This window comes from Cygnus atratus, chromosome 12, assembly GCF_013377495.2.
Source record: "Cygnus atratus isolate AKBS03 ecotype Queensland, Australia chromosome 12, CAtr_DNAZoo_HiC_assembly, whole genome shotgun sequence".
In the NCBI taxonomy this organism is placed as follows: Eukaryota; Metazoa; Chordata; class Aves; order Anseriformes; family Anatidae; genus Cygnus; species Cygnus atratus.
In genome coordinates, this window is record NC_066373.1 from 1,591,906 (window position 1) to 1,614,976 (window position 23,071).

Here is a 23,071-nt window from a genome sequence, read left to right on the forward strand (position 1 = left end):
CCCTCCCCAGTGGACTTGAGACTCCAGTGGAAATGGTCTTCTCCTGGTGATGGGGTGCAGGAGATGTGCCCCCGGTGAGCTCAGCTCAGCCGTCAGCTGCCGCAGGTAAGACCCAGTGGCTGCCCCACTGACCGCACTGGTGCCGAAAGGAACGGTCCCTGTAGGACCAAAGTTCCCCAGCTACAGCTCCCGTTAACCTGCAGGAACCATAAACTGGGTCAAATTCCAGGAGCCGGCTCTGCTGGAGAGGAATGACGAGCCAGTGACCCCTGGCCCCTGCGCTGGCTGAGCAGCTCCACCTGGGAACAGTCAGCAGCGGGGAGCAGGCATAAATATTGCAATTAGGCCTGTTTCTTCCACACACCGTCACTCTTCCCCCTAGGTAAGCTCTGCCCAGGACAGGAACGCTGCAAAGCCATCAATAAATAAAAGGCTACGGCCCGCTCAGCCTCGGTGCAGGCTGCCTCTCTCTCTTCTCCCCGCTCCTGCCCCGCTGGTGACAAATGTATTTCCTAACCGCTCCTGACACCGCGGCCGCCTCTCCCCTCCCTCCTGGTGCACGCTCAGCTGCACACAGGCGCGTGCGGCGGTGGAAAAAAGCCTGAATTGATTGAAGGTGAACAAGTGCTTCTCCTTCATGCTGTCACCCTGGCTGCTGGTGCGCTCTGCCCCTTTCCCCTCCGTCCCGCTTGCTCGGGCTCCATTTCATCGCTTTCTACTCCACCGCGCCGGCGCCTCCTCTCCCCGCGCGCCCTCTCTCCCCATCGTCTCTCACTTGGCTGCTTCAGAACAATCAGCTCCTGCAGAAAGCCGCCAGCACCACGGTGTTATTCTTAATACAGCAGGACACATCCAACAAAGGCACCATCCCACCCAAGAGGGGAGCGCCTGCTGCCTCCCAGCCCAGCCAGCCCCCGATGGGACCAAACGCACGGGTTGGGAACCCACCAGGCTCAAAGGGCCATGACCTAAGGGCACCTCCAGCCCCTTCCAGAGCCCCAGGAGCTGGGACACGAGCGGTGTAAACCCCACCTAGCATCAGGGAAAGCAGAAGAGGGATGCAATTTGCCCAGATTGATGGGGTGACATGCCCAGAGGGGAACATTGCACTCCCTGTTGGAGACGCATTGCCACAGCCGTACCCTGACGCTGCAGCACTCTGCAATGGGGCTGAGCTGGGAGCTGTGGGCTCTTCAGTGCAGAGCACCATGGGCTGTGGTCCTGAGCTCCAGCAGCAAGGCCTGCTGCTTTCCTTGCTCTGGGAACCCAGAGGGATGGTGCCAGACAGCGCGTTTCAGAGCGTGAGAACAGCTGAGAGTGGCTGGTGCTGGCAGTGGGCTCGAAAACACCCCACCTCCCCAAATCATCCCCTAAAGCAAGGCAGAATAGGCAAAGCTGCACTTAGAAGGATGTAACGCCTGCTATATTCCTTCCAGCCTCTTTCCCCAAAGATGTTTTTTCTCTTCAATCCCCCTGGTACTTCTCCCATCTGAGGCAGCAGCATGGACAAGGACGTTTCCAAAGCCGGGGGCTGAACCCGGCGACCTGCTCCGCTCCCCCTGGTGGTCCCGAGAGCCTTGCCTCGGGCAGGGAGAGACAGGTGACGGCAAGCAGGGATCAGGACCGTGCCAAAGGAATTGAAGGGAGACAGACACTTGGGGCTGTTCGATCCTCACCGTGTGATTTGCCTTCAGAAGCTCAGAGCAGCTGTGGGGAGAGCGGGCAGCCTTCCAGGCTGCCTGGCCATGCAGCAGAATTATTTTCGCATGCGTCTGGATTTAAAGAAAAACAAAACCACACACAAAAACATCACTCCAAAATACAGCAGACCTCTCCTGCACCCCAGAACCCCCTGTCCTTGCACATCTGCTCAGCTCCTGCCCCAGATAAAATCCTCTGTACGCCCCCCCCAGCGATGGGAGCAGCTCCTTCTGTGTCAGTCCGACTCGCCCCAGCAACAGCCCCTTCCTGAGGATAAGCAGCTGCCTTTGGATTCGTGCCACCAGCCACTGCTGGGGCGATCTGCTGACAGCCAAACATCTCCACCTGTTCTGCTGCTGCTCAGCCAAATCTGGATCCCAAGCATGTGTTTTAACGGCACTAATCACCACGCCGCGGTACAAAGCTGGCACTCCCGAGCCCTCCGCAGACCCAGAGGCGTCCAGAGGGCTTGTCACTGCCCAGCCAGCTGAAACAGCTATTTCTGTTTTATAACTATAACTTCACGGTTTAAGGGAAGGATCTGGGAAAGCCTCGTTACCTGGGACTAATCAATCAAGCCTGGGACTTGGACAGCCTCCAGCGAGAGGCCAGCTCTGCCATTCCCGCACGCGGCATCCTCCGACGCTGTCAGGTTTGGAGCAGCACGATCAATCTCCCCCTCTCTGTTATCCCACGTGTCACTGTCACCACATCCATTACCTGCGGACGGGATATTGGCAGCCCATCACTCCGTTTTATTTTGCTCACCTGATGCTCTCTGCTCTGCCTGCCGGCAGGGAGCTCAGAAATGCCAGCTCCAGCTGGACGCCCACCAGCCTAGGACCGGGCACAGCTCAGCGGGGCTGGGACCGGGGCTGCAGCTTGGCAGAGTCCTCTGGCCTAATGCTGAGCCTTCAAAATCATCAGGATAGCCCGATGTACAAAGGAAGCACCGGTCTTCAGAAGGAAGCCATTCAGGAGATGGTGAGGAGCAGACCCGAACTCTTTTTACAGTCAACAAGGGCTAGAAACAAAATGTTTCTAACTGCAAGAAGGGGACTAGCTCTCTATCAGCAGTAACAGCAGCAAAAGCCCAAGGCAGGCACACAGCACTGTTGGCTCACAGGTCAGGGCTGCCTGAGCCAGCAAAGAAGCGGAGGACCTTCTGTTCCCAAGAGCCTCCTGACATTCCTGATTTTCCTCCCCTCCCACTGCACAAAAGCATATCTGGGTAATTCCATGGGCCGGCCAGCGGGATTTTGCCATCAGTAAATGAAAAAAAAAAAAAGAAAAAAAGAAAAAAGAAAAAAAAAAAGGAGAAAATGACACCAGCGGGTACAAAACAATCCCAGTGAGGCGAAGCTGCAAGATTTTCCCACGTATTTCTTGCAGCACACAGATGGCATGATGGTGAGTGAGGCCGGAGGAGCAGGCAAGCTGCTGCTCCAAGAGATCCCTACAGCAACCTTCCAAACCTGCATCCAGATCTGCTACCACCACCTGAAGGAAGAGACGCAAACGCAGGGTAGAAAAGGAAGAAAATAATTTTTTCTTCCTTTACAGAGCCCTTGCCTTCAGAGGGAAACGTGCAATGGCAAACTAGCCAGAAAGCACCAAATCTGTCAGTACCCGGGCACCTTCTAACGCAAAACAAAGGTGGCAACGACCATAAAATGTGTGCTAAATCCAGCCAGACTTTGCCTGGTACAGGGCTCTAGAAGCAGCTGGCAGAGATGCAGCAGAAATGCCTAAAAGCTGAAAAGAAAGTGACTATCAGCATGGATTTTCCCATCAACCCCAAGCAGATAACAGACAACGTGTGCCGCTACCTCTATTGACACATACAGCAGCTCCTCTTCTATAAAATTAGGGTATCATTTTCAGTTGTTATCGGATTTTTTTTTAAACCTTTTCAGGAGTAACAATACCCCTAACGCAAGGTTAAATCGTCCCTTTCCCTCCCTTTTGAGCTGGGAGATGGCTCTGTGCTCCGCATCGATCCGTGGCGCGCGGGTAGCGCCGCCCGCGAGGCAGGGCTGCCGCCAGCCCACAGCCGCGTCTGCGGGACCCCGCGCCCCACGCCGGGGGCAGAGAGCTCCCCCCGAGCCTGCAGGGGCACGGGGAAGGGCAGGCAGGGCTGCACACCCGTACCTGACCCCGCTGTCCCCCGGGCGGAGGGCAGACAGATGCGGCAGAAGCCCGGAGAGCAGCGGTGGGAGCTCTGCCTTCGCCGCGCCGCCGCAAGCCGGGCTGTGCGCGAGCAACGTGCAGAACGGGAAACGTTCCTCTCTTCAAAGGGAAACTGGGCTCTCGGTGGCTTCAGCTCCTGTTTGTTATAACCCCGAACTGTTTGCGCTCTGCATGATGCTGGTTTTAATCATTTATTCATCAGTGCGGCTTGATGGCCCCTCTGCATTCCAGTCTGAAGCTTTTAAACCCTCACCACGCTGTAGGCATACTGAGAGGAGCAAGTGCTTTCCCTGGGACCCAGTAATATAAGCAAATATGACAGGCTCTGGTTCCATTTTTTATTTTTCCCCACACACATCAAAAGACATTACTCCGTAACAGATGCTGAGGACAGACGGCAGATCTGGGGAGACGTGAAGAAAAGCTATAACTTTTTAAAGCCAGGTCTGCGAGAAGCGATCAAACATAATCCGTTCACTAGTGACCTGCTCCTCCCTCCTCCGACTCCTCTTTGAGTCTGCAATAAAATTACTCCTCTGAAGCCTCCGATTAATGGATGAAAAGACAATTGCCTTTCTCCAGCTGGAACGGGAGGGGACGCGCAACCCCCAGCGCACCGAGAGCACCACCTTTTCGGTGCTTGGGTACTGGAGACGGGCGTCCTGTGCTCGGAGCTGCCTTTATTTTAAAAATAAACTCAGAAGGGCTGATGCTTGCAGAAGTGACAGGTCCGGGGGAGAGGCTCAGTGCTGTGGTGTGCGCTTCTCCCTGCAGGATGTCCCCGCGCAGCCCGGAGAGGCTTCCCCTAATCTGGTTGGCACGGATAACAGCAGCTAGAGGGGCAGCACTCTGCTCACAAACGTACCAGCCCGCTGGGCTTCAGGAGGAAGTCTGCAGGTGTCCAAGACAGGGCGTAACCCTCCAGTGCTCCGGTGACCCCGCACACAGCGCGAAGCCTCAGGGCTTTGGGGCTGCAGCAGCCTTCCACCACGTGCAGGAGCTGCCACGTGTGAACGCGCCGCAAGGGACGCAGCCCCAAACCGAATTCACAGGAACGACGAACGATTTTGATGGCTTTGCGTGTGGCAGCGTAAAGCAGGACAGGATTTTTAGCGGGCTTGATCCTTGGAGGCACCTGAAGTCAGACACGCCGTGGTGCTGGCACCGGAACACCAGCCCCTCTTGGAACGGCAGGGCGATAAATCTGCGTCCCGGCGTGTTTACCAGCCGAGTGGCTGCAGGGCACAGCCACGGCTGTCATCCCGCAGGAGGCACCGCGCAGCTCAGAACCTGCCCAGCAGAGCCCAACGGGCAGCGCACACCACCACGAGGTCACGCAGAGTTTAGGTTTGTAGAAGCTCGCTGGAGTCTGCTTTTTTTCCGTCGTGGTTTTGGAGATTTTTATTCTACTCCTACACCAAAGACCGAAAGAGCTACCAGGAGCTGAACCTGTGTTCAGCACCAATTGCTGACCGCCCTTCTCAGCTGAACATCTGTCCCTTAGGCAGCCCAGGCAGGACCAGAGGTGGTCCAAGGCAAAGAGAAGCCGTTCCCCTTGTCCAAGCCCGGGATGGATCCTGCAGAGCAGCCGCTGACCTCGCATCTCTCCCCGAGAGGCTCCCGTCTGCAGGGCGCCTGCCTTCCCCGGGCTTGCCTCCCCAGACTCCGTGGTATTTCCATCGAGCACTGGTCGTGCCACGGGGGTGCTCAGCCTTCGCAGCTGTACCAAATCAGTGTGCGGAAGGGAGAGGGGGGATCTCTGGGGAAGGGGTGCTCTGGTGCCTGCCGGGTGCAAACCCCGACTGCAGAGAGGCCTCCAAGGAAGAGTGCGTGCTCAGGGGCCTCCTCTGCTGCCCAGTGGGCAGTGGGCTCGCGGAGAACCCATCCCTTCAGCACAGACATCAGTAGCCTCCCTCCTCCTCTGGTCACCAGTTTTCACATACAGAAAAGAAAAGAAAAGAAAAAAGAAAAGAAAAGAAAAAAGAAAAGAAAAGAAAAGAAAAGAAAAGAAAAGAAAAGAAAAGAAAAGAAAAGAAAAGAAAAGAAAAGAAAAGAAAAGAAAAGAAAAGAAAAGAAAAATCAGTGTCTTTAAATTTTCTAGCCCTGCATAAAACAAACGAGGCAGGCGTTTCAAAGTGGGACACGCCGGCTGCCTGCAAACAGGACAGTGCAGCTGGAGAAGTAAACTCAGCCTGGAAGCCAACGCCGATGGGAGGGAGGACCATTTAGGGCCGCTCAGGCTGCAGCTCTGGCTTCAAAGCACATTTCTGCCCCCCCGGTTCTCACGCTTTGCCGAAAACAAAAATAACATCAGAGCTGCCTCTGCCCCACACAGCTGCGGGGAGGAACGAGCTCTCAGACGCTGCTCTCCTGCCTGCTGCCAGTCCACGTGCCCACAGCAGCAGAGACGTGGCTGTGCTCTGTGATTTTGTGTGATTTTGGGGTCGGGGCTGCCCTTTCCGAGCAGCAGACACGCTCCGGGAGCACTGGGTGCTGCTCCCACGGCCCCAGGGGGCACCCAGCAGAGGCACGCTGCAGCCCGAGCAGCACCAGAGGACTTGTGCACCACGTATGAAACTGCTGGAAATTAAGGGTTCATTTATAAGCCCTTTATTAATAAATGATTAATAGATGCTGCCGTATTTTTTAATAACTTACAATAAAAAGATGCTACAAAAAGCTTAGGCAAGACAGTCCTAACAGATGGTGCTATAAAGTGAATTATAACATGTACAGTAGCTAGTGCAAAGTAATGGATGTCCTCATTTAATAAAAAGAATCTGATTTTATGCAGCAACTTTCACGCTTGAGGCATCTCAATACACTTTAATGAGCCCTCGTGGCCTCAGCAATAGCTCGCATGCAGCCTTGGACATCAGGTGCTGTTTTAGTACGAGAGCGGCTGTTGGTCAGGACACGGGGGTTATTCTGCAGCCTTGCTTTTTAACCTTTCCTTGGACGGCTCCCAAAAGCAGCCGGGAGGGCCTGAAAGATGCCACCTCCTAACACTGCGCTGCAGGGAACGACAAACAAGCCTTGGTCCGGGGCTCGCAATGCCTTCCAACTGAGAAAAAAAAGAGCACTGTTACCACCACCGAAACCAGACTGGCATCTGTATCTGACTATAAGGCACGCCACAAATTATGTAATTTAATAAACACTGTAATAATAAAGTATTTATTTTGTATAATGAAGTGTTAGTGATTAGAAACCAAACACACATTGGGCATGCTGCTGCGGTTTCTCTTGAACCCATGCCAGTATCACTCAAGGCTAAATATGTCTGCAGCAGGTTGAGAGTAAGTTCCCAGCCTTGTTTTGATCAGCCTGTCAAGTGTTTTAGCTGCCATTCGGGTTTCTTTATATCACACTGTAATTGGCTGCTTTCTCAAGGTGCAACGAAGAGAAAAAGCACACAGCAAAACTCGGGCTCCTTTTGCAAAATCCTCCACTGAAACTCCGCTGCCTTTCTGAAAGCTGATTTCGGCAGCAAAGGGCATTTTGTAAACAGCTGGTGAAAATAGACTGGAACTGAAAGGCAGCTTGCATTAAACTCCACAAGAAAGCCTTATTTACCCTCGTGTGCTTTCTTTGTAGTGTCGATCAAACCACTTTCGGCTCCCAGGGGAGGCCCTCGGAAAAATAAAGGGAATAAAAAAATAGAGAAGCAAATGACGTCCTTCGGAGCCCGAACGCACCCGAGAGCCCTCGGCACGGCGCTCAGTCGCCGTCGCTGCGGCAGGGGCGCTTACCCTGCGACCTCCCTGCCCAAGTTCAACCCTCAGGGCCAGCCGGGCACCCTCCAGCTCTGTCCTCGCTCGCCCTTGGCCGTGAGTCCGGCGGAGATGCTTCGACCAGAGGCGGCAGGCGGGCATCCCGCTCCCCGGCACCTGAACCCATCCTTCAACGTCAGCTCATTGATTTGCAGATGTCGGGGAGAGAGCAGAGAAAAACACAAGGGGAGAAGGGACAATCCATCACCGGTGGCACAGGACGTGGAGAAACGCGCCCTCCAGAGGGCTTGGCTTTGCTTCCAGGCTATCGGCACGCTCCTCTGCCACCGCCCCAGCTGCCTCCCAGCGTCACCGGGGCTGGACAAGGCTCTGAGCCCTCATTTTGGTGGGGCACACACACGTCCCTGCTGCACCCTGGGCTGCGGGCACGGACAGCACTTCTTGGGCTGACACCCTAAAGACGGGGGAAGGTAAATGCGGCAGTGATTAGCAAAGAGAGAGCACTGGCCGGGGATGCTGGGAGACCTTGCCGCCCTCCTCTTCTTACTCTAGAAATGTGAGTGCAGAGCTGCCCCTCTGGGATCCTGGGGCTGCTCCCCTCAGAAGGACCGCTGCTCAGCCAGCAGTGGGGTTTTCAGGTGTCAGGGCCATCTTGAAACAAGAAGGGAAGCATGCCTTTTCTGTGGTTGCTTCTCTGAGAGGCAGAAATAAGCAACCAAGAATCACGTGGCCCTGCAGTCGCTCAGATCAGAGCCCGGGCTCACCGTAGAGCAGCAGCATCAAAGGCTTCTGGGTGTATCCTTCGCACTTGCACTTTGTCCCTTTGGCGTGACCAGGCTGCCTGGCACGTGAATAAACACGAACAGGTAAAGCAGCCTGCTCAGTCACAAAGCACAGGCCTCGCAAGCTCTTCTCGCTTTCCCAGGGAGTTCTGTACCAACAAAGGCTTCCCTTCAGCTGCGAGGTGGCCCCAGCACCTGAAAACCCAACTGCTCACCTGCGACACCGCTCAGCTCGGAGCAAAAAGCAAACTCCAGCGTCTCTCACCACCAACAGCACCGGGAGACACAGGTCAGCAGCGCCAGATCCCAGGGGCCAGCAGCTCTAAAAGCTGTTCTCCTTCACTGTCGGCTGCCCTGTTTCTAGTCCCACTTCACCCTCCCTTTAACCCAGCTGTCTGCCACCGTGGGCAAGGAACAGAAGAGAAGCAGAGCACCAAGCCTGGAGTTTCCTGCCTCAGCTGGAAAACAACCGTGAACGCAGCGCAGACGTGCTTATAAGTACGGTTTCCCTCCTGCCACCTTTCCTTCAAAGCTGCAAGCAACGCCCAGTTTGCAAACTCTCACTTCTATTGCCGAGCCTAAATTGACAGATCTGTTAACACTTGTACCTCTGTAGATGAAGAGCAATGTTTCTATGCAAGTGACAAGTATTGGTATTTCTCTTACCCGGGCTGCGAGAAATTCTAAAGCCTGCGTGCTGTCATGTGACGTAATACGAAACATCGAGGACAGAAGATTGTAATGGAAAACGCAAGCTACTAAAAATGAAATATCCAACAAACAGCATAGCTCCAGGCAGCACGGTGCCAACATGCAAGGGAAAAATCCAATATTTCCACCTTTCTCCTCGGTGCTAGAAAATTAACAACCTCTATTCCAGGTGCGGAGGCTCTTAGCGGGTGTCTGGAAGGGCCCACCCACGACCCGAGAGAGACCCCCACCACGCCGAGGACGGGCAGCGCAGCGTCACCGTTACGTATGGCACACTCAAACAACTTGTAACCTCCGGAAGAGCACATTTACCCCAGACTGAGCATCCAACCGAAAGTGGCTTTTAACAGTTTGTGAACCGCATGCAGCCAGTAGCTAAAGAGGCTGGAATTGTTTAGGAACTTATTTCCAAAGTTGCTCTAATCACAACGCACGGGGTCTTGCTGCTGAATTTCAAAGACAACACAATCCCTCCAGGCTTACCATCTGTGCGCTGAACTCGGGTAACATGATGCATGTCGCTCCCACCCAGAGAGGACAGAGCAGCTTATTGATCACCCCGTGGACATGATGTAAAGGCAGCACGTGCAGAATAACATCCTCCTTCTTCCACTCCCATTTTTCAACCAGCCCCGTGGTCTGCAGAAGAAGACATACAAGCCAGCGTCAGGGCAGGACAGCCTCTCACAGCCCGGGGTATCCACACCCTCGATCCCCTGTGCGCAGCTGGTGGCAGAAACCCCAGACCAAGGCACAGGCACAGAAATTTCTTCTTTAGGGTCAGCAGGAGCAAAATTACCACCACAAACAGAATACCAGAGGAAGGGCTTCTGCACCTTTTCATTATACGTGTTCATTTACATCAATGGCCTTCCTTGCTACTGAGAAAGATGAGTCGTAAATGCTCAAGTAGGACCCACAGAATTATCAGCCCGCTGCTGCACAGCCACAGATGGCAGAAATATTAACCAAAAACCTAAGTTTTCCAGAACGCAGTTGACATGGTTTGGACGCTGATAACACTTCTAGCACGTGTAAGGGATAACTAGTGGGAGCAGGAAATCTTTGTCTCAAAGAGAAAATAGGCTCCATGTTAGTAAAATAATAATAAATTAAATGTCTAGATAATTACCCCTTCGTAACAACATTTTAAAGTGTTAGGCCTCACACTCCTGGGTAGAACAACGTCCTTCGGAGCCCAACATCAGCAACTGGAGAGCTTATTTCCAGCTCTCTAAAAATAAAGAAAGCATTCAAACGGTGGAATTCAGCCATGTCATTCCCAACCCTCTCCCACAGGGCAGGGGGAAAGGTTTCAGCCCCTCCGCGAGGCAGCACGGCAGACAGCTATCACTTCGGCTGCCTCCCAGATGATCGGCATATTTGTGAGGGAGCGGATTCTTCGCCCAATATAGCCGAGCGCCGGCTCTATCCATCAAGGCTCTCCTACCACGCCCGTCGCTGCAGTATCTGTGCATCCGGAACGGCGCGAGCTCGAGGAGGTGCCCGTGAGGCGCGGTGTATTCCCTGCCCTTTTTCCCTAATGGCGTGAGTCTATCTGTTGCAGGCAGCGATAACAAACTGGTGAGGTAGTCAGCAGGCTCGTTCAAACTTTTAATTCCTTTTGGCTCGGAGAGCTAATGGATTTTTTGCCTTGGGGATATATAGCTAAATAATGCACAGACTTCGCCCAGTGCTGCGCTGGGCTAAGTTATATCCCAGTCATGGGCAAAGACACTTTCCCAGTCACAGGGAAGAAAAGAAAATTGCAAAGAAAGCAGGTCCTTCTACAACAGGTCTCACCCCTTCTGCTTTCCAGGAAAGGAGGGAGACCTGCCCCTGGCTGCAGCACGAGGGTCAGAGCCTCAGACACCAAGTTGGGTGTGCTCGCACCAAAAGCGTTAAGGACTTTGAAGACACAGCCCCTGTGCAGAAATTAGGTCACACTCGGGTGTTTTGTGCCTCACAGCCCCAAATCACCTGGGGGGGCCAAGACCTCTGTACCGCAGCGTGAGCATTGCAGAGAGAAAGCAGCACTCACCACGGCCTGCACGTTCTCATGGGTGCTGAGGACCCCTTTCGGTCTTCCCGTGGTCCCACTTGTGTAGATTATCATGGCTCCCCTGTCTTTCCACGAGGCACAGGACGCCAAGGGCACGTCTTCCACTGCTGCGTGACTTGCAGATCCATCGCCACCAGACTTAGGAAGCGGCAGAACCGGGACTCCCAGCTTCTCAGCACTGGGGGCTATTTTCCCCACGTATTCCTCTGCTGCGACGACTAGCGCGCTCTGCGAATCCTGGATCACGTACTCCAGCTCCTGCACGGGGTGCTTCTTGTAAAGGGGCACCGCTATGCCTCCGCTCATCCAGGAAGCCCACTGGGCAACCACGTACGAGGCATCATTGGGGCACAGAAATGAGATCCTCTCCTCCTTCAGGTCTCTGCTGGAGCACCCCAGGACCCTACAGATCTCCTGCGACAGGCGCAGGCTCTGGCGGAAAAGGTCCCTGTAAGTGTGCTCACCGTGTTGGTCAACGATGGCGATTTTATCACCAAAATTCAAAGCCCTAGTGAAAACGGGGGCAGCGTCACGGCTGCTGGCTGCCCGTGAGGTTCGCAGGCCCCGGTGGGGACAGGCAGCCCCCTTCCGCCCACGCCACCACCGGCACCGCTGCAAGTCACGGCCGAGGCGTCGCACGGGCCAGCTCGCCGGGGGGAAGAGCAGGGAGACCAGCATCCTGCCAGCAGCGCTTGTTTTGAAGTGATTCTGCAGAAAGCAATTATAGGAACAGATAAGTATGAGCAGCAATTACCCAGGGGTTTATTCCCACCGAGGAAAAGTGGCAGCCTTCATTTGAATAATACCCACTGTATTATTAATGCTTCTGCTTCAGCCTGCTGTATCCCCAGCGTGCTAGGCCCTGCCCAGATGGAGCAGGAGGCAGAGACCCGTCCCTCCGCAGCCTCCACATCCCCAAGAAACGATTTAACTTAAATTATGAAACAGTTTTCATCAATCAGTAACATCAGGACACCGAATAATGGCTACTTGAGGTGCTGTTCTAACTCAATTTCACCAGCATTTAAAGAAATCAAATTCCAGGATTAACCAGCTCTCAATTTGCACTTTTCATTGTTTTAGTAAACCAATGCCCAGCTCAAGTGCAGCAGCACAGAGCCAGAGACAAAATCCAAACCTCCTAAGTTCTAGCAAGTGGAAATGTGCTGTCCTAACCGCAGCAGCACACCGAGGAACAGGCAAGCGCTCGGGCCCTGCGACCTGACAGCTCATCCATCACAAACGCCGCTTCAGCTCGGGAGCTTTCTTACCCAACAGACCAACCACGAGGTTAAAGTCCCGGGCGGCAGGAGCCCTCGCCACGCAGCTGGTGTTCCCAGCACGCAGCAGCTGCAGGTTTGTCACCGCGCTGCTAAAAGTGCAAGACTTGTGGCACTCGGAGCCGGGCCGAGCATCGGGACAAGCTCAGCCGCGGCACCAGCTCCAGCCAGAGCTCGACCCAGGCGCCCAGCCCGGCCTCTGCGCCGCAGCAAGACTTCTCAACGGGGAAAATCCCCAGAAGGGAACTGGAAGGAGAACCAGTGCCATTAGAGGCTGATCTTTCGTTAGAGGCCTTCCTTACAGGAAGGTGACGGGCTGGCACAAACGCTGTGCGCCCTGCCTTTGTGCAGAGGCATCGATCTGCTCGTGAGAGATGGTGTAAGTGGGGAGAAGCGCTAGAAACCTGCTCTTCACCTCTCTTTTCACCATCCCCTCCCTTTCAAAGGGAGAAGCCCGCAGTAGCATCAAGCTATTGAGCGACAGAGAGCTGAGGAGCTGCCTTAGAAGAATCCCAAATACCCTCTGCACAGGGCCTGGAGCTCACCCAGAGCAAGCAGAATAATTCGTTTTAGCTAACGCATCTTCGCCATGCAGAGACTGCCACCACCACCAGCAGGGGAGCAGAGAAGGGGAAAAACGGGGCTGTAGCAGAGGTTTTACTCCATTGTTTGTCCGATGGCTGCAATTAAACTCCACCACTGAAATATCTCTCGAGAGGTGCTGTGAGGAAAAAGCCAAGGACGACAGCTTCTCCTTCCACGGATGCCCTGGTGACAGTACGTGGCGTTTCCTTGATGCTGGCAATTGTGACTTGATTTTCATAACATTTTGATAAATATCTGTGAGCGGAACGGCTCAACTCAAACAGCCTCCCAGGTCAGCTTCCCACCATGGGGAGGAGCTGAAACAAAAAGGATTCAGAGAGCTGGCAGCTCCTCAGGGAAGAGCTGGGCGCAGCTTTGCTGAGCTCAGGCTGCTCGGATGCCTCTGCTGACAGCAACAAGTGTTTACTTGTGCAGAGATGTAGCTGTGAGACCCGCAGACTCTCCCATCCACGTTCAGAGCATTTCTCCCATCGGAAACTGCTCTGCACGTATTTTCTTTTGCATATCAACCTCAATTTCTGCTTCTGCAGAAGAAACTTGTGATTTACTGCGGAAACGTGGGGGGGGGGGGGAAAGCTTCAAACCCAGAGGGTGTTAACCGTGTGCACTCATGACTTGTACCACCGGGATGGAAAAAAACAAAAAGGTCATGACAAAGCTAGCATGACATCTTTCCATTTCTCTGCAGAGACTAAAATATAAAATAGAGAACACAGCCTGAAACCTCAACCGAGTCACCTCCACCCAAGCTGTGCCCAGCTCGCTGGCGAGACGTTAACGTCCCGGACGTTAAGAGGGGCACTAATGGGAAGTGACCGACTGCCAGGATCACGCCATGCTCCAGGCCAGCGCAGCTAAGTGCACTTGGCACGCTCGCTTTTCCTCGCCAGGCTCCAGAGCAGGTGTTAGCTGCTGCTGCTTCAGAACGGCGGCTTCCAAAAATTGCATTATCCCTGTTCCACCGCAGCGCCAGTCCACATTTAATGGAACAATAAACGGCAGCACCTTCAGCCGGGCCAGGGCATTTAGGGGCTTCGCAGAAGTGGCGCTGACTGCGTGTGCGCGCACAACGACAGGCGCTCGGGACGGCGCGAGCAGGGTCACACCGGGCCCGCTTCCTTCACCCTGCTCGGCGAGAATCAGCAGCACAAACGTTCCCTGGCTGTGAATACGTGAATTAGGCGCCTGCCACGGATGGCAGAGGACGGCTGTAGCACAGCAGACGGGCGTTTGCTGCCCTAAAGAAGTCGGCTCAGCCCCAATCCCTCCAGGGTGAGGGCAGGGCGCGGAGCTCACGGCACCGTGCAGCCGCTGCTGGAAGCTGTGGCAGTCTCCAGGCTCTGGAGGTGGCAGGGCCGGGCACGGGAGGTGAAACCCCACATCTCCTCCGAGAGGGGAGAGCATTATGCTTCCTCCACCCCAATAAACTCTCCATCCTGCAGCTCCCTGCCCCTCACCCTGCCATGCGAAGGGCAGGGAGAAAAACCCCACTTAGTCCCCTGGTTCCCAAATGGGGGGGGGGAGGGGGGGGCGGAGAGGGGAATTGAAATCCCACCACACACAGCCAGCACCAGCACGGCCTTCTGCAGGCTCCAGGCTGCGGGCAGGGATCGGGGCGGTCGTTACGGTGCCATTAACGCCCCGGCACCGGCTCCGCTGCGCCCGCAGCCTCCTCCCGACCGGTGCCGGTGTACCCCCGCCCGCAGGCCCCGACCAGGCCCGGGCCCTGGGCGGCAGAGCGGGGCCGTGCTGTGCCGTACCGGGCCGTACGGGGCCGTACCGGGCCGTGCCCCCCGTCCCCCCGCAGCCCCGGCGAGGCCTCACCTGGAGGCTGCGGCCCCGCGCCCCGGGGGAGTGGTCCGGTAACGAACGGGCCCCGGCGGAAACACCGCGCCGCGGCCCGCGCGTTCCGCTCCTCAAACGTTCCCCCCCCCCCCCTCCCCCGCACCCGTTTTATGGGGATTTGACCCCAAACCCCCCACCCCCACCCCCCCGGGGGGACGTCACAGCGGGGCTCTGACGGCACCGCGTCACCCTGTGGCGCTAGCACGGGGGGCGTGATGTCATGGCGGGGCCGTGATGTCACGGCCCGCGGGCGCCATTTTGTGCAGGCCACGCAAGGGCCGGGGCTGGGGAGCAGGAGCGGGGCAGAGGCACGGGGGCGACGTTGGCGGGGGCCCTGAGGCCCCCCCCGGGCCTTCCCCTGTGCCATGGGGCCACAGCGGGCAGCGGGGCCGACCCCCGCCCACCCCCAGGTGTGTTTCCACCCGGGGGCTGCAGCAGAAGCAGGGACGGCGGCTCGGCCATGCTGCTCGGCTCGGCTGCCAGTGCTCGGCTCCCCGTCACCACACCAGTCATCACCACACCAGTCACTCCTTTTCGCACAGCCCCTTCCCCGCTGCACGGCTCCCTCCTCGCCGTGCGGCTCCCTGCCCGCTGCGTAGCCCCGGCCCTGCTGCACGGCGCCATCCCCGCTGCATGGCCCGCTCCACGCTGCGTGGCTCCCCATCGCACAGCTCCTGATGGAAGGTTCCCTTCCTTTTCCACAGCTCCCCATTGCATGTCACCTTCCCCAGTGCACAGCTCCCCGTTGCATGGCTCCCCAGTGCACATTTCCCCATTGCACAACTCCCCGTTGCAGGTCACCTTCCCCAGTGCACAGCTCCCCATTGCACGGCTCCCTCGTGCACAGTTCCGCATTGCACAGCTCCCCATTGCACAGTTCTGCATTGCACGGATCTGCTTTGCACATCTCCCTTCCCATTGCACAGCTCCACGTTGCACGGCCCCATGTTGCACGGCTCCCCATCGCACAGCTCCCCACGGCACAGCTCCCCATCGCACAACTCCCTTCCCATTGCACAGCTTCGCAGTGCACAGGTCCGTGTTGCACAGCTCCACGTTGCACAGCTCCCCGTGTCACAGCCCCCCGGCGCAGCGATGCTGCCGGGCGGCCCCGGCCACCTCCCCCCCAGGAGGGCTCGCAGCCGCCGTGCCCACGTGTCGCCCTGCAGCTGCACCCGCTCCCCACCACCCTGGCCCTGCCGCCTTCATTCTCCTTTCTGTACTCACCATCTGTCACTGCCTTCCCTCAGTCCCCAGCCACCGCACGCTGCAGGGATTAACCCCCCCGACCCAGGGGGAGCAAGGGGGGGCTCTGGTGGCACCGGGGTGCTGCTGGCTCCAACATCCCTGCGGTGGCAGGGACAGGGTGCACGGCATGGGGACAGACCCGTGACAGCCCTGGGGCTGTGCACGGGGCAGGACGTTCCTCTGCCCCTCTGGTTTGTGCAGGGACCCCCGTCCCGGGGCGGGGGGACACGGCCAGCTGCCCCCACGCACAGCAGATGTCCACCCCGCACCACCCTCTGCTGCTCCATCCCCCGGCACCTGCTGGCCACCAGCCATCTGGACCCCCAAAGTCCCTGGGGACGATGCTCGGTGCTGTCCACCCACCTCCGCCCCCACTGGGGGCCCCGTGGGACGTGTGGGGATTTTCAGGGACCGACCACGTCCCCGCGCAGCTCCGTTTCCCCAGGAAGGCACCCTGAGGCCACCACGGTTCTCCCCACCCTCCCTGCGGTGGCTGGGGCTGAGCCGCGCACCCCGCGCCAGCGGGAGCATCCTCCCCATCGCATTAAGCAGCTTGCTGATTAATTATGGATCCAGCAGAAAGCTTTTATTACATTAGAGTTTACTTGTGGCAACATCCGTATTTATTAAAAAAAAAAAAAAAAAAGGAAAAAAAAGGAACGTAATTACTAATGTCGTGTAAACAGCACTATTTTACGGGGAGGTTAATGCCTGGGGGAAGCTCTGCGGGCGGTGCTGGCTCCAGCCCGGTGCCCTGCGGTGGGGACAGCTCAGCCAGGAAGGGACGGGGACACGGGGGCACCGGGGGCTGCCACCGCAGTGGTGCTGGGGGTGAGAATGAGCCGCTCCAGCTGGAGCATGGCGAGGAGGGGGCCAGACACCCATCCCACCTCATAGGGATGGCCTGCGGCCACGGGGACTGTGTCCCCAGCCCGCGGGGGGACACGGCCGCCCACGAGTGCCAGCGGGGCTCCCTGGGGACGGGAGCAGCGCGGAGCCACTCGGCGTGAAGTGCAGCCGTAAGTGCCTCCCGCGTCACGTGGAGAGGATAAGTGCAAAATGGCCTTATTATGATAATTGTGCGAAATTATGATTGATGGAGATTAGCTGCTTATTTGAGGAAATGGCAGGCGCACGTGTGGCGTGGCCGGGCTGCAGGGCGGGAGCCGGGCCCAGCAGGCACCGGTGATGGGGACACGGGGAGGGGGGCACAGGAACGGCCCCTGGGGCTCCTCCCGTGGGATGCCCCAGCACCGCCATCCCGGAGCTGCTGCATCCGTGTCCGGTGGCTCTCACCACCTCATTAAATACATCCCCAATTAGGGGGAGAACCCGTTCAATGCGGATGGCACACGGAACTGCGCTGTGGGGCTGTGCCAGGGGGCTCTGCAAGAGGAGAGGGCAGCGGAGCAGTCCCGACACCCCCACGGCTCCCAGTATACGGGAGCTCCCAGTAAAGGTGGCTCCCAATAAATGTTATTTTCCATGAAGCCGAGCAGGGCTCTGTGCTGGCGCTGGGCTCCCAGCCCGTCCCTGCCTGGGTGTCCCTGAGCACACCCCTCGGCCTCGTGCGCTGAAGCCAACCACCCTCTTGAGCCTCATCTCTCTTCAAAACTACACCAAGATTAGGAATTTAGGGAAGAAAAGCAAAAGCCGGAGAGGCGTGGAGGGCTGCGATGCCACCGCCTGCCCTGCCGACGGCCGGGCTGTCCATCCCAGCTGGGGCACAGCTCGGTGCCACCCGGGGGGCGGCGTGGGGACGCCGCATCGCACCAGGCCGCGGTGGCCGTGCAGGGTGGCACACGGCTGGGGGGTCCCCAAAGCCGCCCACCCATCGGCGCTGAGTCCCTCCTCCGCTCTCCCCTTCCCAATTTCCCGGGCCCCCCTCTCGCGGCAGGCGGATGCTGGGTAAGAGGTGTGTCTGCGGGAGCCGTGCTCGCCACGCAGCATCGCCGCGCTGGGGCTGTCGGCGTCGCCTCCCGCTCCTCGGGAAGGGCTCGCCCGGCCGGGACGGGGATGCGAGTGGGGACACGGGGACAGACGGGGCCGAGCCTCCCCACGAGGGGCAGCAGGGCCACAACAGGGCCCCCGCACCCTCCACCGAGGGACGAGGACGTGGCAAAAGGAAGGGTTGCCAGCGGGTCCCCCATGGCCGGTGATGGCGGCGCCGCCAGATCCTTTCTCTGCCTTTTTTTTTTCCTTTTCTTCCCCCCCTCGTTTGGCTTTTGGCAGCGGTGCTGGGAAGGGCTGGCGAGCGGCAGCAGCCCCCCGCCGCCCCCGGCCCCGTGCCAGGGCGGGTGATGGCAGAGGGGCTCCGCTCAGCTGCGGGAGCGTCCCCGCGCCGCGCTCGCTGCCAATTTCCCTGCGAGCTGGCACCGCACGCGGCTCCGGAGGCAGCGGCGGAGAGGCTGGGGATGGATTGTGAAAGGGAGCGAGGAGAAAAAAAAAAAAAAAGAAAAAAAAAATGGACACATGCCATCGCTGGAGCGGCGAAGCTGCCAAAATGCCAGCAGGCAGCGCGGGGCCGAAACCCGCCGGAGGGGAGAGGAGGGTCTGAAGCCCGTCCCGGCGCGGGTGGCGGTGCATGGAGGACGGGCAGAACGGCGGAGGTGCCGCGTGGCCGAGGCAGGACAGGTGGCGGACGGTGGAGCTGGCGAGGAAAAAGGTATTTGCCTTCGTTTTAAAGACTGCTCGGTGCGTGCGTGAGGGGCTGGGGTGCCGTGCAGGCTGCCTGCGGCCTCGCCGCCCGTCCCGCGATGCTGCCTGCACCGCGCGCCTCCCGATGCCTACGGAGGCAGGCGAGGGGCCCCGGGTGCCGGATGATGGCTGCAGGATTTGTCGTCCCCTCGCCGTGCAGGCGGGGAAGCTGCCCAGGGGCCGGGGCTGCGGCTTTGTCTGGTCGGGCTTTGTCTGCCGGCCGCGGCGGCGGGATGGAGGCGGCAGGGCTGGGACATGCATGGGGCTGGCCGGATCCTGCCTGGCCGGGAGCAGGGCACGACAGGAGGCAGGCGGCTTTCCCTGAGCTGCCTGGGAAGGGGGAGCAGGGAGATGAGACCTTCTCGGCCCCGTGAAACACAGCCCGAAGGGTCTCTGGCACCCAGCAAAGCTCTGGACATCGCAGAGGCACTGAGTCGGAGCCGGCTGCTGGGAGCAGGGCAGCACGTGCCCCAGCACCGCGTACGCTGTCCTGTGGGAGCTGTCCCCAGTTCCCAAACTGGGGACAGGCTCAGGAGGGACTGGAGAGCAGAGCTATGAGCCCCGGCAGAGCAGAGCTGTGGGGATGAGGCTGCGGTCCTCAGCCCAAAGAGGACAGTGGCCAGAGCACTGCCCTCACCCCCCAGCCAGGCTGGGCTTGGGGCCGCGGGGTGTACGTGTAGGGGCTGTGGGTGCATGTTTTGGGGTGCGGGCTGCGTGCTGGGGAGGGGGCTGCAGCACCGATGCTGCCTGGTGCTGAGCCCCTCGCTCCACCCTGGCTCCTGCCTGATGCTCTGCACCCACGAAGGACCCTGGCTCTGTCCCCTCCGCCCACACCCCACCAGCACAACCTCCTTCAGGGTCCCCAGCCCGGAGGATGCCCCATGCAACCCCTACGGGGCCATTGTTCACAGCAGGATGAGGCTCTGAGCTGCCACCACGGGGCTGAATCGCGCCCCATGCTGCGGGACGCCTCCCCCGTGCCCCCCTCTCCCTCGTTTTCCTCCATATTTCACAGTTCCTGCTTCCTGCACAAGCCGGGGGTCTCCAGGGACTCCAGCCAGATGTTCTCTGCAGCACACCACATTGCTTTCCTAATGAAATATTCATGCAGCCTCGCCGCCTTTTGCCATGAAAGCCTTCAACAGCTCCCAGCCGTGGAAGCCCGGGGCAGCGCTCCTGCCACGTCCCTGGCTCGGCGCTGGCCCCTCGCTTCATCCCCTCCATCCTCTTCCTCCTCCACCTCGGGCTGAGCCTGCAGGCGGTGCCAGCTTCGTCCCCGCTCCCCTAGGGTCTTGCAGTGGGGCATCGCCGAGGGCACGTCCACGCCAGGCTCTGCCTTGGGGACAGCGGTGTCCCCAGCTGGGGTGGCCCCGGTGCCGGGTCCCCGTGGTGGTCACCAGCCATGGGGCAGGGTGTGGGGGTGCCCCGTGGCGGAACGGTGGCAAAACGGGGGAGCCAGCGCCTTGTCTGCCCCTGCAGCTCCCCCCCAGCCCGCAGCATTAGCGATGCTGTGCGCTACAATCCAATTAGGTTGTTTATGCAAACAATCAGGTTTTATGTTTGGGTAAAAAGCTTAAATAACCTTAATCAAAAGGGAAGACCTGATATTGTCACCGGCGGGGTCTGCGGTTCGTCAGGACACCCTGACCTGCCTGCTCCCGGCTCCCCAAGGGGCTCAGCCCTGGCCAGCGCTGGGGGCACGGTGCTGGGCCCCCCCTGCCTGCAGCCACCCATGCAGCAAGCCCGGCACGCCTGCCCCTTCCTTCCCCTTGTCCGGAGATAATTAACTGAAACTCCAGAAGCGTTAATCAGCTGCTGATGAGCTGCCAGCGCTGCCACGTGGGCAGGTCTGCCCTCGTATCTGTCGGCACCCAGGCAGGGCCGTTAGCAGCGTGGTCATTGTGGCTCCGATCGCCCAGGGAATAATCATCAGAGCAGGGAAAGGGCCCGGCTGGGGAGCATCCCTCTGTGCCCAGCCTGCAGGAGGAGCAGCCCACAGCTCTCAGGGACACCAGCCAGAGACCTGTGCTGTGCACGGCGTGGGGGCTCGTCCCTCCTTGCAGCCTTTTTCCCCCTGTGCTGTCTTCCCATCCCCTGGCGCGTGGTGGGAAACGACGTGGGCAGCACCGGGTCCATTCCCGTTCATCCACAGCCTCCCCCCACGGTGCCCAAGGGCTGTGCAGCCTCATCACCTCCATCCCATGCTTTGTGATGTGCCACACCGCCCTCCTCCACTGCGTCCTCCCCATATTCCCTCTTGGAGAGCACCCAGGTGGCTGCACCCAGCAGCACCACCATCCTGCCTCGCACCACCGCCTGGGCTGGACCCACGGCACCAGAGCATCCCGGTGCTGGGAGAAAATCCCCGCAGCTCCAGCTGGTGCCCTGGGGGTTGTGCCATGCCCCGGGGGCTGTGCCATGCCCCGGGGGCTGTGCCATGCCACACTGTCCCTTTGCCCGCTGGGGACAGGCACGGCGAGGCGCGGGCACGGGGCTTGCTCTGGGGGGCCGTGCCCGCCGGCGCTGCCTCCCCGCACACCCCGAGTTTGTCGCGGAGTAATAAGCTATGCATGTAGTGTAGAAATAAAACATGTTCTGCAGAACAAATGATGTTAATTTGCTGAGAGGCTCTGAAGCTGAGTATTAGCAAAATGCCTTGAGGGAGAGAGCGGCAGCTGTGCTGGAATTAATGGCAACGTGCCGAATTAGCACCGCTATGCATCATAGTCAGAGGGAAAAATTACCAGAGAGAGGGGGAAAACAGCCCCCCCTGCACACCAGCCTGGACCCCGCGTGTGCCACGGAGCAGAGCCGGCCCCAGCGGTCCCGGTGGCCATGGTCTGCCCTTGCCCCCAGGCCACCCAGCACCTGGCCTGGGGAACCAGCAGCGAGCTCCTGCTTGCTCCGAGCTCAGCAGCTCCTCTGTGAAGGTGTCGTCGGGAGAGCTCAGCATCCCCCGGGATGTGCAACATCCCCCCGGGGTGCTCAGCATCCCTCTGGACCAAACCGTGCCATCGCATCCTCCCCAAGGGACCACCTCCACCAGGGTCTGCACCTCTACTGCTCCCCCACCCCTTCCCCTCCTTCCTGGGGTGCTGTTTCCTTCTATTCCTTATCTATTTCCTTCTATTTATTCCTGGTGGCCGAGCACCTAAGCTCTGTAGATCCCCACCGATCACTAACAGCACATCTGGCTCGCGGCGCTGCAGCTTCTCCAGGCCATCCGTCCTCCCCCCGCCGCCCACCCAGCCCCAGCGTGCCCCGGCTACCAGGAGCACGCTGCAAATTGTGCATTACCTCCTAATGGACGGTTCCAGTAAAATCCACGCCTCTGATGAATATTTAACACCGACATCCACCTCTGCTGCCCGGCGGGGGTTTGCTTCGGGTATTCCCTCCGCGGCTGCCAGCCCGGGGCTGCAGAACTGGGTGCCAGGAGCACCCCAGAGCCGCTGTGCCCATGCTCCTGGGGGTCTCAGGGGGATACTGGGCTGAGTGAGGGGAAGGTCCCTGTGTGCCCACTGTGCTGAGCCCCTCTCCTGCACCACCGCCTGGGTTTATCCCCTTACAGAGCTGAGCTGCAGCCCGTGTGTCCAGCTGTGAGCTGTTGGCCAGGTGGAGACTTGGGCTGGTGATGTCCCCTATAAACCACCTGTGTCTGTCACAGCCCGTGGATGCTCATCCCCAGCAGTTCTCTCGTGGCATAAAATATTGCCCTGTTTTTGTCACCCTGACCCTTTCCTCTGCTTTTTGGTCTGCAGATCCCCAGACCCGTCAGCACAGCCTCCTGTGGACACAGCCCTGCTGGATGCAGCAGCCGCAGCCCGGCCCTGGGTGCCACCGTGCCACCAGCCCCGCTGCAGCCCTGGGGTGGGACATTTCCCTTGTGTCCCCTTGTCTGTCCGTCCCCCAGCCCGGACAGCAGCAGCGGCAGCACCCAGCCATGCAGAGGACCAAAGGACATGATGGAGGTGCCACCGGTCTGGTCCTTGCTGGGACGTGCCAACAGCCACCAGTCCCTGAACACGCTGGGACCCGGTGACAGGGACTGGAGCTCCCCTGCCATGGGCTCATCGGGTTTCAGCGACCCAAGGGGCATGTCCGGGCAGAGGGAGAGGCTCATCCACCCGCCACACATGGAGCTTTACCAAGCACGGCTGTCTTGAGACAAGGATTTGGCCTGGGGACGATGCCAGCAGGAGCGTGGAGGCTGAG

General features: G+C 58.7%; 1 protein-coding gene across 2 annotated transcripts in view; it reads right to left on the reverse strand.

Moving 5' to 3' along the window:
- The window catches only part of ACSF3 (acyl-CoA synthetase family member 3), a 58,505-nt gene extending 43,549 nt beyond the window's left edge, over nt 1-14,956 (reverse strand). Inside the window, exons 1-3 of one of the 2 annotated variants that reach the window (XM_035566311.2) lie at nt 14,891-14,956; nt 11,160-11,888; nt 9,602-9,757 (exon numbers count right to left, since the gene is read on the reverse strand). In XM_035566311.2, coding sequence (XP_035422204.1) covers nt 9,602-9,757; nt 11,160-11,858 — 855 coding nt within the window. In that variant the 5' untranslated portion in view covers nt 11,859-11,888; nt 14,891-14,956. The remainder of the gene's footprint in view (nt 1-9,601; nt 9,758-11,159; nt 11,889-14,890) is intronic. The other variant, XM_035566312.2, reaches the window with a different exon arrangement.
- Nucleotides 14,957-23,071: the final 8,115 nt, after the last annotated feature.